The sequence below is a fragment of the Pristiophorus japonicus genome, chromosome 9 (genome assembly GCF_044704955.1).
Source record: "Pristiophorus japonicus isolate sPriJap1 chromosome 9, sPriJap1.hap1, whole genome shotgun sequence".
NCBI lineage: Eukaryota > Metazoa > Chordata > Chondrichthyes > Pristiophoridae > Pristiophorus > Pristiophorus japonicus.
Window position 1 is genome coordinate 110640739 of NC_091985.1, and position 15339 is coordinate 110656077.

General features: G+C 44.2%; 1 protein-coding gene across 7 annotated transcripts in view; it reads left to right on the forward strand.

Moving 5' to 3' along the window:
• Positions 1–15339, forward strand: part of snx9b (sorting nexin 9b) — a 184136-nt gene that overhangs the window by 147655 nt on the left and 21142 nt on the right. For all 7 annotated transcript variants that reach the window (XR_011595029.1, XR_011595030.1, XM_070889694.1 and 4 more), the window contains exons 13-15: positions 2231–2308; positions 6332–6408; positions 11895–11984. Coding sequence is in view for 5 of the 7 variants with exons in the window: in XM_070889694.1 (XP_070745795.1) it covers positions 2231–2308; positions 6332–6408; positions 11895–11984 (245 nt within the window). In the remaining 2 variants the exon portion in view is untranslated. The remainder of the gene's footprint in view (positions 1–2230; positions 2309–6331; positions 6409–11894; positions 11985–15339) is intronic.

Sequence of the window (15339 nt, forward strand, 5' to 3'; positions counted from 1 at the left end):
TTGCAAGAGGGATGGAGTACAAAAGCACGGAGGTCCTGCTGCAACTGGATAGGGTATTGCTAAGGCCGCACCTGGAGTACTGCATGCAGTTTTGGTCTCCTTTCTTAAGGAAGGATATACTGGCTTTGGAGGGGGTACAGAGACGATTCACTAGGCTGATTCCGGAGATGAGGGGGTTACCTTATGATGATAGATTGAGTAGACTGGGTCTTTACTCGTTGGAGTTCAGAAGGATGAGGGGTGATCTAGAAACATTTAAAATCATGAAAGGGATAGACAAGATAGAGGCAGAGAGGTTGTTTCCACTGGTCGGGGAGACTAGAACTCGGGGGCACAGCCTCAAAATACGGGAGAGCCAATTTAAAACCGAGTTGAGAAGGAATTTCTTCTCCCAGAGGGTTGTGAATCTGTGGAATTCTCTGCCCAAGGAAGCAGTTGAGGCTAGCTCATTGAATGTATTCAAGTCACAGATAGATAGATTTTTAACCAATAAGGGAATTAAGGGTTACGGGGAGCGGGCGTGTAAGTGGAGCTGAGTCCACGGGCCAGATCAGCCATGATCTTATTGAATGGCGGAGCAGGCTCAAGGGGCTAGATGGCCTAATTCTTATGTTCTTATGTTTTATTTTTATATATCTGTCTCTTCCTATATATTTATATAGCTCCACTTTTGCTTCCTGTTGTTCACCTAATCTCTTTTACTACCCTCTGCTACTGGGTGAATGAGTGGCTTTAGATCGGATCCTATTTGTCTCCGACTTCTACTCTGCACCTGCCCATGGTGTAAATTATGATTGGGAATTCAAGCACAATACCACGTCCTGCCACTCTATGGCATCATGAGTAGATACTGTAAAGCTCAGTCTCAACTGCCATCCCTGTGGCTGATCATTTTCTATAGAGCAGTGGAGTGTGTTAGGAGCAGTGATTGGCTGCCCAGCCTTGGAAATCATGCAGAAAGTACTTCCCTGAGCCATTCACCTATTTTTAAATTTTTTTTAAACCATATTAAATAATGGTAAGGCTTGCTCAAACTCCTGAAAAATTAATTGCTGTGGAGATATTGCTAGGTGTAGATTTTATTTTTAAAAAGTCTTTTTGTAAGCATTGTACTAACTTTTGATATCAAGTAGTTGCTACTGTACCATGCACCAAATGCATTTGAACCAATCTCACTTCCTCTTTGTAATAAGTAAAAAATAAAACTAAAACCGGACAGATAGGATCTTGAAAATACAATAAAGCTATCTCTCTTTTGATCTGTATTGGTTGTAATATACTGATATATCATAAATGCACAAACAAAAATGTACGGTTGGAACTGTGTTTCTCTTCAGTTTGTGTATATGACCCAAATCCATCTTTCAGTAGCATTGTTACTATCTAAGAAAGATAGATTAGAGTATTTTCTAAATGGCAAGAAGCTAGGAACTTTGGATGAGCAAAGCGATTTTGGGGTTCAAGTACAGAAATCAGTAAAAGCTAGTGGACAGATTAAAAAAAAAATGTAAAAGGCTAATGGATTGTTGGTCTTTATTTTAAGCAGGCTGGAATACAAAGTTATAGAAGTTATGTTACAGCTGCAGAGAGCTCTGGTTAGACCTCATCTGGAGTACTGCATTCTGTTCTGGGCACCATACCTCGGGAAGGTTATATTGGGCTTGAGGGGTGCAATGCTGATTCACCAGAGTGATACCAGGACTAAATGGTTAAATTATGAGGATAGACTAATAGACTAGGCTTGTATTCCCTCAATTATAAAAGATTAAGGGGTGATTTAATTGAGGTGTTGATGGGATAGATAGAGAGAAACTATTTCCTCTGGTGGAGGAGTCCAGAATAAGGGGGCAAAGCCTTTAGGCATACATCATTCAGGGGTGATGGCAGAAAGCAATTCTTCACACAAAGTGGATAGTGGAATCTGGAACACTCTTCCCCAAAAAACTGTTGAGACTATAGGTCATTGGAAAATTTCAAAACTGAGTTTGCTTGATTTTTGTTCGGCAAGGGTATTAAGAGTTACGGAACCAAGGTGGGTAGTTTCAGTTAAGATACTGATCAGCCATTATCTAACTGAATGACAGAACAGGCTCGAGGGGCTGACTGGCCTACTCCTGTTCCTATGTTCCAGAGGAGCTAGAGGCACTCTTCTGTGCAATTTGTATTGACTGCTTTTAAGTTACATAAATGAAGGTGTTCTGTGCTGACTGTATTCTATGTTCTCTTGAAGCGTTGCCTAAGGAGTATCAGAAGATAGGAAAAGCTCTGCAAAACCTTTCACAGGTCTTCACAACCAGTGGTTACGAAGGTAGAGTGTTATGTTAATTAAATGTTTGAGAATTTTGCATGCACATTTGCTAGCTGCAGTCTTTGGAGAGCTAACTGCAGATGATGGTAATCTAATATGAAGTAGCCATTAATAAATGCATTCATAGTTCAATAATTTTAAAAGTTGCATCATTTTTGTTAGCTTTGAAGAGCCTTTTCTTTTATCTCTGCCTGTGCCTCCCTGCAGACATTGGGCCCCTATTTTCCACTTTCTTGATTTTTAGCGCTCGCGTACGATAACGTATGATTTTTTTTGCCCGATTGCACCAAAAAAAATCTCAACTTTCCCCAAAGTAAAATTAAATGTTGCCGCTGGACTACCCATAGTTAATTCTGGGGGCAGAGCTTCAAGTATGCGTCAAAAACTCTGTGGGCATGCGTGAAAAGCTGAGGTTGCAAGGGCAACCAGAGACACACTGATAGCTGAAGCCCGCTACCCTGCGGTAACCCCGGCCAGAAAGGACTGCCCACCCCACCCCGCTGCAATCCTGGGCCAAATGGCTCCCCCACTCGCGGTCCAGCTCCCCCTGCAAGTTGAAGTTTCACGGCCCGGGGTTGCAACAGGACCAGGAGCAGGAGAGCCATTCGGCCCGGGATTACAGCGTGTACAGCGGGGGGAGCAGTCCTTTCTGGCCAGAGTTAGAGGGGTGGGCGCGTGTCCTTTCGGCCCAGGATTACAGCGAGGGGAGTGGGTCCTTTCGGCCCGGGGTTACAGCGAGGGGAGTGGGTCCTTTCAGCCCGGGGTTACAGCGAGGGGAGTGGGTCCTTTCAGCCCGGGGTTACAGCGAGGGGAGTGGGTCCTTTCGGCCCGGGGTTACAGCGAGGAGAGTGGGTCCTTTCAGCCCGGGGTTACAGCGAGGGGAGTGGGTCCTTTCGGCCTGGGGTTACAGTGAGGAGAGTGGGTCCTTTCTGGCCGGGTTGAGGGGGGGCCAACAGATGAAAATCCTTGAAATAGTTCCCTCTGAAAAATCTTCTTTCCTTGCTCCAATTTCAGAGTTCCCTGTGAAAAAATAATCATGCATTTGTATTTTGCCTCGCTCCAATGTCATCTTATGCGCCACGCCAATTTCCTTAAGTTAACAGAAGGGTTTTGTTGTGGTGCTTTTGGCCACTGTGCGCCGCGCTCAAAAGAATCGCACACGGGGAAAATCACTTAACTGTGGAATAAACAGCCAAAAATGCTGCCTGGTCCAGTTATGACGTCATCGGGCACCCAAAAAAATCAAACTGACGTTGACAGTGGGAGCCGGCGTACAAGCTTTTGCCAAAGTTGCAAAGGGAGGATTTCATGGCAAAAATAGGGGCCGTTATTTGGTTCATACTACTTTATGCAGCATTCCTTGACTGAAATGGTCGGCACATAGCCTATCCCCAGGCCATTAGCAATAGTTCTCTGCAACTGGTAAAGAATATGAATTATAATTGGACTGGAGCTAGGCCACAGTGAAAGGCTGTATGATATTGCTATTTGCTCATACCCTATGTCTATGTAGGCTTTCACTTGATATTCAAACCGTCTGATTTAGCAGCAGATTGCTTTTGGTTTGACACTTCCCTAAATGTACATAAAATATGCTTTTGTTATGTCTCATGCAAGCATATATGTAACCAATAGGTGCATTATAGTAATTAATCTGGTGTAACATCATTAACATACATACAGAAATTACTGTAATCCTTTTTGTCGACACCCTGTCTGGTTGTTGGTTCTTAAAAGTGAAATGTGAGATTTTGAAGGACAAAAAGCCTGTTTTTAAAAAAAAAATTCATAATATTTGGATAGCCAAGCATGGTCCCTGAAGAGTAACAGATATTTGTAAACTTATTGTAGGGTCCAGGAGATGATATAAATATTTTGTAATTATGGTGTTGTAATCGCTTCAGTGCATCTGTCAAACTTAAAAAAATATATCCACTCTGGAATTCTGATTTTTTAAATTCCATTTTGGTCCATTTTCTTTTCCTTTTGTCGATGCTGCCAAGGCTACTATATTTGTGCAGTGTGTGAATGATACTGCCATATTAAAAAAAACTTTCTATTATCGTACTATAATTTTTATGGAATGATTATCCACAGAACATATTGTCTTAACAATAACATATCAGAACCTACAACACGGAAGCCTTGTATAATGCTATCCAGGTTCAGCATTGAGAATCCATGTTCTGCAATCCGGACTCCGGGACAATCGGTGGCAGAGTCATCCGGAATCCATAAAATGTACCGGAATCCATAAAATGTTCCAGAATCCGGACCAGACGACCCTGCTGACCATGGGGACCTCTTCTTGCCCCGCTCGCCTCACCGCCGCTGCCCTTACCGCGGAGCCGGCCCAGCCAACCACCACCTCTGTGCGGCTGGATGGCCCGAACAACTCCTCGTCGGGAATCCCTCCCCTTCCCTCCCACCCACCCCCCCCCCCACCCCCCACCCCCGACTTCTGATGTTCCGAAATCCGGAATACCCAAACCTGAGCTCGTGTGTTTCCGGATTCTTGACATCAGAAAAAAATCGAAAGCCCGGAATCCGGACCGGCCTCGGTCCCAAGGGTTCCGTGTTTTAGGTGCTGCACCTGCATTTCATTCAAGAATCTCTTAACATTACCAAGAGAATTATTCGGCTGGATTTTCAGGTGGTTTGCGACCGAGTTTTCGTCCCGTTTTGACCATCCGCAGCAAAAAAACAGGCGCGCTCGGCTGTTTTTCGCTTGGTTGCAATCCTCGGCTTGTTTTTTGCGGCGGTGCTTGAAAGCATCACCGTGGAGAGCTGCGCCGGGGTATAATGACTCTGATTGCAACAACGTCAGAGTTTCGTGACTTACCCGACCCGTGCCCTGATGACTGCCAGGGAAAGCATGGCGGTCCAGCCCTGCCGACAGCGGTAAGTTGGAAAAACTGGGGAAAAAGCTAAGTTGAAGTTTTTATTTTTAAATATTTTTGCAGTTATTTGTTGGGGAAGGGTGTTGGTAATGTTTTTTGAATGTTTTTTTTGTTTCCCCCCGCGCCTCTCGCAGCGCTCCCAACTCTGCACTAAAGTTGACGAAGATCCCGTTTTTGCACTGCATAAATAGTGCAACACCTCCCTTTGTGCTGCACCCCTAGTGCAGACCCCAAATGTCGAAAGTTAGGCAATCAATTGGTTACGCTAATTGGGCGGTCATTTTCCCACCACGCTTCCGTTTTCGCCCCGAAACAGAGAAAGCTGAAAATCCAGCCCAAAGTGTGCTTTGTGTCTAGGTAAATTTTCATTCTTGGCAGGACTTGCATGACCTTTCTGAAATTAAACATTTTATAGGGGTAGAGTTTCCATTTTGGGCGCAATCGGCGATTCCAGTGCAAATTAAGACAGTTTTGAAAAGTGTTTTTCTCCCCGAGTTTCCGCTCAAATTTATTTGCATTTTGCCAAATGTAAGTCTGCCGTGAACCGGCGTAATCAGGCAGTGTTTTAAAATGTAATTTTTTTAAACTTTTGCTTTAAAAAAATTCCTTGATTATATTTAAGTGGTAACTTGGTAAAATTTGATTTAATACTGCTGAAAATGGGTTTATCACAAAAAATAAGCATTTTAAATTTTAAATTACTGAAAATGACAAAGTATACAAAACTATTTTCTAGTTAGATTGGGGTACAATAGTCAGTTCCTTAGTAAATTTAAAAAAGTAATTGAAAACCTTTCAAAATGTACCTATTTGTGTCCTTGCGCACAAAAGTTTCAGCTTAAATTTTGGAGCTCCCCCCCTCAAGACCTGCGAATAAGTGCAATTAGCAGAAACGCTCAATAGCGATTCATTCACCTTTGGGTGTAGCCTGTTTTGTGGGCGGGGCCGACTTCTAGCACGATGGTTTTAAAAATTCCACAATTTTGTGCACCAGTTACACCGATAATTGGGGAAACTGGGAGTTTTCTTTTTGTAGAGAATTTCTTTCATAGTAAAGGGTATCTGTCATAACATTTGCAGTACAATTGGCCAAAGGACTCCCATTCATTGATTTGTGTTTCAGGTGAATCCATTTTGACAGATCCATTAACTGAAGCAGGAAAGACGTATGAAGAAATTGCTAACCTCTTCGCAGAACAGGTGCCAAGCTGTTTTTAATTTGGATAGCTGCATTGGAAATGTAAAACAGCTGTGTAACATTTATAATAACATTAGACTTTATAATGTGGTATTAACTCAACAGTAGCTTTTCAAGTGTGAATTATTATTTTAATCATTAGTATAGTGATGAACCATATTGGAGCTATGCATCATCATCATAGGCGGTCCCTCGAAACGAGGATGACTTACTTCCACGCCAAAAAAGGATGCGTTCACAGATGTTTCGAATGAAGGACCCGCACTACATCCTTCAGGATGGAAGATGCCTGTCCATGGATTTTTTTAACGTGTGGTGGTTGTTGCACACTTGGTCCAGTGGCAAGGATTAACCAAGACAACTGGAGACCAGCTCTGCTGCACTGACCTAGTGCGCGCACACATCGCAGTGTGGGCTGGCCTGTGCTGCCCCTGGCTCCGAACTCACTCCTCCCCTGAGCCCCGATCACGTGCCTCCACAGTCTCTCACCGCTCCTTCGCCCCGACCTCGCCGCTCCTGCTGTATCTGCCCACGCTCCAATCACCTATGCATACTGCATCAAGGAATGAGTGGTAGCAAATTGGTTCAGACTTGTAATTTATGTACATGCTGCACTACTGATAATACTAGTAATGCTGCTTTGGAGCCAGGTGCTATGTCAGTGAGAGGACAACAGGAATAATTTATCTCTGGCTGCTCTGTGCCAGGGATGGTGCACAGAAAGATCAGGGAAGAGAAGAAAATGAATGAAAAAAGTTGATTTTGGCAAAAAATATGAGGTGCAATATCAGTCTGTATAACATTGTTCTTTATCACACTGGTGATATCCGAACTTAAAATGGTGAAATCTGAGTGCAAAAGCTGCTTTTGCAACATAGAGAAACATAGAAAATAGGTGCAGGAGTAGGCCATTCAACCCTTCGAGCCTGCACCACCATTCAATAAGATCATGGTTGATCATTCACCTCAGTACCCCTTTCTTGCTTTCTCTCCATACCCCTTGATCCCTTTAGCCATAAGGGCCATATCTAACTTCCTCTTGAATATATCCAATGAACTGGCATCAACAACTCTCTGCGACAGGGAATTCCACAGGTTAGCAACTCTGAGTGAAGTAGTTTCTCCCCATCTCAGTCCTAAATGGCCTACCCCTTATCCTAAGACTGTGTCCCCTGGATCTGGACTTCCCCAACATTGGGAACATTCTTCCCGCATCTAACCTATCCCGTCCCATCAGAATCTTATACGTTTCTATGAGATCCTCTCCCATCCTTCTAAACTCCAGTGTATAAAGGCCCAGTTGATCCAGTCTCTCCTCATATGTCGGTCCAGCCATCCCTGGAATCAGTCTGGTGAACCTTCGCTGCACTCCCTCAATAGGAAGAACGTCCTTCCTCCGATTTGGAGACCAAAACTGAACACAATATTCCAGGTGAGGAATCACCAAGGCCCTGTACAATTGCAGTAAGACCTCCCTGCTCCTATACTCAATTCCCCTAGCTATGAAGGCCAACATACCATTTGCCGCCTTCACCGTCTGCTGTACCTGCATGCCAACTTTCAATGATTGATGAACCATGACACCCAGGTCTCGTTGCACCTTCCCTTTTCCTAATCCGCCGCCATTCAGATAATATTTTGCCTTCGTGTTTTTGCCACCGAAGTGGATAACCTCACATTTATCCACATTATACTGCATCTGCCATGCATTTGCCCACTCGCCTAACCTGTCCAAATCACCCTGCAGCCTCTTAGCATCCTCCTCACAGCTCACACCACTGCCCAGTTTAGTGTCATCTGCAAACTTGGAGATATTACACTCAATTCCTTCATCCAAATCATTAATGTATATTGTAAAGAGCTGGGGTCCAAGCACTGAGCCCTGCAGCACTCCAATTAGTCATTGCCTCCCATTCTGAAAAGGACCCATTTATCCCGACTCTCTGCTTCCTGTCTGCCAACCAATTCTCTATCCACGCCAGTACATTATCCCCAATACCATGTGCTTTGATTTTGCACACCAATCTCTTATGTGGGACCTTGTCAAAGGCCTTTTGAAAGTCCAAATACACCACATCCACTGGTTCTCCCTTGTCCACTCTACTAGTTACATTCTCAAAAAATTCCAGAAGATTTGTCAAGCATGATTTCCCTTTCATAAATCCATGCTGACTTGGACCGATCCTGTCACTGCTTTCCAAATGTGCTGCTATTTCATCTTGAATAATTGATTCCAACATTTTCCCCACTACTGATATCAGGCTAACTGGTCTATAATTACCCATTTTCTCTTTCCCTCCTTTTTTAAAAAGTGGTGTTACATTAGCTACCCTCCAGTCCATAGGAACTGATCCAGAGTTGATAGACTGTTGGAAAATGATCACCAATGCATCCACTACTTCTAGGGCCACTTCCTTAAGTACTCTGGGATGCAGACAATTGGGCCCCGGGGATTTATCAGCCTTCAATCCCATCAATTTCCCCAACACAATTTCCTGCCTAATAAGGATATCCTTCAGTTCTTCCTCCTCACCAAACCCTCGGTCCCCTAGCACATCCGCAAGGTTATTTGTGTCTTCCTTCGTGAAGACAGAACCAAAGTATTTGTTCAATTGGTCTGTCATTTCTTTGTTCCCCATTATAAATTCACCCTAGTCCGACTGCAAGGCATCTACGTTTGTCTTCACTAATCTTTTTCTCTTTACATATCTAAAGAAGCTTTTGCAGTCATTTTTTATGTTCCCGGCAAGCTTCCTGTCTTACTCTATTTTGCCCCCCCCCCCCCCTAATTAAACCCTTTGTCCTCCTCTGCTGAATTCTAAATTTTTCCCAGTCCTCTGGTTTGCTGCTTTTTCTGGCCAATTTATATGCCTCTTCCTTGGATCTAACACTATCCTTAATTTCCCTTGTTAGTCACAGTTGAGCCACCTTCCCTGTTTTATTTTTACCCCAGACAGGGATGTACAATTGTTGAAGTTCATCCATGTGATCTATAAATGTTTGTCATTGCCTATCCATAGTCAACCCTTTAAGTATCCTTTGCCAGTCTATTCTAGCCAATTCACACCTCATGCCGTCGAAGTTAGCTTTCCTTAAGTTCAGGACCCTAGTTTTTGAATTAACTCTGTCACTCTCCATCTTAATAAAGAATTCTACCATATTATGGTCACTCTTCCCCAAGGGGCCTCGCACAACAAGATTGCTAATTAGTCCTTTCTCATTACACATCACCCAGTCTAGGATGGCCAGCTCTCTAGTTGGTTCCTCGACATATTGGTCAAGAAAACCATCCCTAATACACTCCAGGAAATCCTCCTCCACCGCATTGCTACCAGTTTGGTTAGCCCAATCTATATGTAAATTAAAGTCGCCCATGATAACTGCTGTACCCTTATTGCACACATCCCTTATTTCTTGTTTGATGCTGTCCCCAACCTCACTACTACTATTTGGTGGTCTGTACACAACTCCTACCAGCGTTTTCTGCCCTTTGGTATTCCATAGCTCCACCCATACCGATTCCACATCATCCAAGCCAATGTCCTTCCTTACTATTGCGTTAATTTCTTCTTTAACCAGCAACACCACCAGGCCTCCTTTTCCTTTCTGTCTATCCTTCCTAAATGTTGAATACCCCTGGATGTTGAGTTCCCAGCCTTGGTCACCCTGGAGCCATGTCTCTGTGATGCCAATTACAGCATATCCATTAACTGCTATCTGTGCAGTTAATTCGTCCACCTTATTCCGAATACTCCTCGCATTGAGGCACAGAGCCTTCAGGCTTGTCTTTTTAACACACTTTGCCCCTTTAGAATTTTGCTTTTATTTCCTTCTGCCTCCCTACATAGGTTCTCATCCCCCTGTCATATTAGTTTAACTCCTCCCCAACAGCATTAGCAAACACTCCCCCTAGGACATTGGCTCCGGTCCTGCCCAGGTGCAGACCGTCTGGTTTGTACTGGTCCCACCTACCCCCAGAACCGGTTCCAATGTCCCAGGAATTTGAATCCCTCCCTTCTGCACCACTCCTCAAGCCGCGTATTCATCTGAGCTATCCTGCGATTCCTACTCTGACTAGCACGTGGCACTGGTAGCAATCCTGAGATTACTACTTTTGAGGTCCTACTTTTTATTTTAGCTCCTAGCTCCCTGAATTTGTCTCGTAGGACCTCATCTCGTTTTTTTATCTATATGCACCACGACAACTGGCTGTTCACCCTCCCTTTTCAGAATGTCCTGCACCTGCTCTGAGACATTCTTGACCCTTGCACCGGGGAGGCAACATACTATCCTGGAGTCTCGGTTGTGGCCGCAGAAACACCTATCTATTCCCCTTACAATTGAATCCCCTATCACTAACGCTCTCCCACTCTTTTTTTTTTTTTTTTCCTGCCCTCCTGTGCAGCAGAGCCAGCCATGGTGCCATGAACTTGGCTGCTGCTGCCTTCCCCTGATGAGTCATCCCCCTCTACAGTACCCAAAGCGGTGTATCTGTTTTGCAGGGGGATGACCACAGGGGAACCCCTGCACTACCTTCCTTGCACTGCTCTTCCTGTTGGTCACCCATTCCCTATCTGGCTCTGGACCCTTTCCCTGCGGTGTGACCAACTCGCTTAACATGCTATGCACGTCATTCTCAGCATTGTGCATGCTCCAGAGTGAATCCACCTGCAGCTCCAGTGCCTCAATGCGGTCTGTCAGGATCTGCAGGCGGATGCACTTCCTGCACACGTAGTCGTCCGAGACAACGGAAGCGTCCCTGACCTCCCACATAGTACAGAAGGAGCATAACACGTGTCCGAGCTCTCATGCCATGACTTAACTGTTGGATTAACTTAATTGGGCAACAACAATGTTAAAAGGTTACTTACTGATAAAGAAAGAAAAAGAAAAACTACTTACCAATCACTTACCCCCTTGGCTGTGATGTCACCTTTCGATTTCTTTCTACTTTTTTGCCTCCCTGCTGCAGCTGCATCGGCTGGCCTCACCGACTGGGCCTTTTATAGGCCTCGGACGCTGCCCCGGACTCCCGTCTCCTTGACTGCCTCTCCGACTCACCGACTGGGCGTTTTATAGGCCTTGGACGCTGCCCCGGACTCCCGCCTCCTCGACTGCCTCACCGACTGGGCCTTTTATAGGCCTCGGACGCTGCCCCGGACTCCCGCCTCTTCGACTGCCTCTCCAACTCACCGACTGGGTCTTTTATAGGCCTCGGACGTTGCCCCGGACTCCTGCCTCCTCGACTGCCTCACCGACTGGGCCTTTTATAGGCCTCAGACACTGCCCCGGACTCCCGCCTCCTCGACTGCCTCACCGACTGGGTCTTTTATAGGCCTTGGACGCTGCCCCGGACTCCCGCCTCCTCGACTGCCTCTCCAACTCACCGACTGGGTCTTTTATAGGCCTTGGCCGCTGCCCCGGACTCCTGCCTCCTCGACATAGTACAATTACATAGAAATTTCATAGATATTTATGTTTTTAACAGCCCAAAAAAGACCTGCATTATCTGATGGAAACGAACCAGGAATACAAAGGATTACTAGGATGTTTCCCTGATATCATTGGTGTACACAAGGTAAAAAAAAAACTTGCAGGTATTTTTAATGTGAAATCAAAATGTTCCATTTGTTTTGTCGCTGGTTAGAGTGCAATAAAAACCAATACAAAGGTGAGGCAGAATTAATCTAAAGCAAAACTTAGATTAATTGAAAATGATTGTGTAAAAGATTAGAAAACTGTACAACTGATGATTTATAACCTGTGAGGTGACACTGTGCAAACTAATTTACAAAGGACCGCTCAGCTGGTTGAGGGGACCAGGGACATACAGGACAGCCAGCAAATGGAGCAAACCTTCATCCAGTCTTTCTAGGCTGGAATTGAGCCTAGTTGTCAAAGATAAAAAAATAATGTGCTTACCCACCATACCACTTCATGACATTTAAATGACTTCATGACTGCATGCACAATTTAGAGTAGAGTAGAGTAGAAGAGAAGAGACACTTATGGTTTCAAACTCACCGGTCTTGATAAATGGGAGGACGATATATATTTTTTTAAAATTGTATGAGACCCTAGGTTATTTATAAATAACCTAGGGTCTCATACAGAGTACAATAACAAAGATGTAATGGGAAACTGGTACAAATCATTTATTAGGCCACAGTTAGAATATTGTGTTCAGTTTTGGGTGCCCTAATTTAGGGAGGATCCAAAGGGTTTAAAGGAGATTTATTAAAATTATATCTGGGATGAGTGTTTTAGTTATGAGGAGAGACTCGAAAAACTGGAGCTCTATTCACTAGAACAGTGAAGGTTGAGGAAATCTGATAAGTGTATTTTAAAAATTCTGAGTGCTTTTGAATCAGTAACTATTGGGTATAAATTTAAATATTGTGGGGGGAAAAGGGGAAATGAAATGGGACTAAATGGAGCGATCTTTTAGATAGTCAGCAAAAGAAAGAAATAACTTGGATTTATAAAGCGCCTTTCATAACCTCAGGATGTCCCAAAATGCATTACAGCCAATTAAGTAGTTTTGTAATCACTGTTGTAATGTAGGAAACGCAGCAATGAATTTACACACAGCAAGGTCCCACAAACAGCAATGTGATAATGACCAGATTATCTGTATTGGGGAAGATGATTGAGGGATAAATATTGACCAGGACACTGGGTAGAACTCCCCTACTCCTCTTTGAAATAATGCGGTGGGATCCTTTACATCCAGTTGAGAGGTCGGATGGGGTCTTGCTTTGACATCTCTGACAGTGCAGCACTCTTTCAGTACTGCACTGAAGTGTTAGCCTGGATATTTATGCTCTGGTCTCTGGAGTAGGACTTGAACACAAAACCTTTTGACTCAAGAGTCAAGAGTGCTACCAACTGATGCAAAGTGTTGAAATGTCATGGTCATGGGGGATTTGATAGGGGGACAGACAGGTGCCCATGTGAGTCTCCTCCCTGGTGCCAGGGTAAAGAACATCACTGAATGGGTGCAGAACATTTTGCAGAGCAAAGGGAACAGCCAGAAGTCCACGTTGGAACCAATAATGTTGGTAGATAAAGGATTGAGGTCCTACAGACAGAGTTTCAGGAGTTAGGGAGGAAGTTAAAGGTACTAATCATGGATTACTCCCAGTGCCACGTGCCAGTGAGTATGAGACCAGTTCGATAAGACAGATTATCTTTGTGTCTGTGTCTGAAGAAATGATGCAGGAGGGAGGCTTCAGATTCTTGGGGCATTGGGGCCATTTCTGGGGCAGGAGGGACTGTACAAGATTGTACCTCAACAGGGCTGGGACCAATGTCCTCGCAGGGAGGTTAACTAGTGCTGTGGGGGGAGGGTTTAAACTGATTTGGTTGGGGCAAGGGCACAAGGCTGAAGCGTTAGAATGGAGATACAAAGAGCACAGAGAACTGGGAGACACAAACAGCATTAGACTAAAGAGCAGATCAGATAGGGGAGAAATGCAACACAGACCAAGATGGGTTTAGAGAGCACGTATGTAAATGCACCTAGTGTGGTAAATAAGGTTGATGAGCTGCATGCCCAAGTAGCACATGGGATTATGATATAGTGGCAATAAAGTACACCTGGCTCAAACAAGGGGAGGGATGTGCACTTCATGTTCCTGGCTACAATGTATTCAAGAAAAATAAGGAACCAAAAAAGGAAGTGGGGTGGCAGTATTGGTCAAAGACACTTGCAGCACTAGAAAGGGATGATGTACTTGAAGGTTCAAAGACCAAATCAATTTGGTTAGAATTAAGGAGCTATTGTGCTGCGGGTGCATACTATAGGCCACCAAATAGTGGGAAGAAGATAGAGGAGCAAATTGCAGACAGATGCAAGAACTTTAGAGTAGTGATAATATAGACTGGGAATATAACAGTATAAAGAAAGAAAAGAAAGACTTACATTTATATAGTGCATTTCATGACCACCAGATCCCTTAAAGCGCTTTACAGCCCACGAAGTACTTTTTGAAGCGTAGTCACTGTTGTAATGTAGGAAATGCGGCAGCCAATTTGAACACAAGCAAGTTCCCACAAACAACAATGTGATAATGACCAGATAATCTGTGTTTTTTTTTGTTATGTTGATTGAGGGATAAATATGGCCAGGACACTGGAGATAACTGCCCTGCTCTTCTTCGAAATAGTGCCATGGGATCTTTACGTCCACTTGAGAGAGCAGACGGGGCCTCAGTTTAACATCTCATCCGAAAGACGGCACCTCCGACAGTGCAGTTGGTGTTGTGTATATGGACTTTTAAAAAGGCATTTGATAAAGTACCACATAATTTGACTTGTTAGCAGAATTGAAGCCCATGGGATTAAGAGTGGATAAGAAATTGGCTAAGGGACAGAAAGCAGAGAGTAGTTTTGAATGCTTGTTTTCCAGACTGGAGGGAAGTATACAGTGGTAGCCCCTGGGGTCGGTGCTGGGACCACTGCTCTTTTTGATGCAGTGACCTGGACTTGGGTGTACAAGGCATAATTTCCAAAGTTTGCAGATGACACGAACTTAGAAATGTAGTAAACAGTGAGTAGGATAGTAACTGACTTGAGAAGGACGTGGACAGACTGGTTAAATGGGCAGACACTTGACAGATGAAATTTAACACAGAGAATGGTGAAAAGATTCATTTTGATAGGAAGAATGGGGAGAGGCAATATAAACTAAATGCTACAATTTTAAAGGGGGTGCAGAAACAGAGAGACCTGGGCGGGATGGGTGTGTATACACACACATCTTTAAAGGTGGCAGGACAAGTTGAGAAGGCTGTTTAAAAAAGCATACAGGATGCTTGGTTTTATAAATAGAGGCGTAGAGTGCAAAAGCAAGGAAGTTATGCTAAATCTTTATAAAACACTGGTTAGGCCCCAGCTTCATTGTTGTGGCCCCTTCTGGCCACCACACTTTA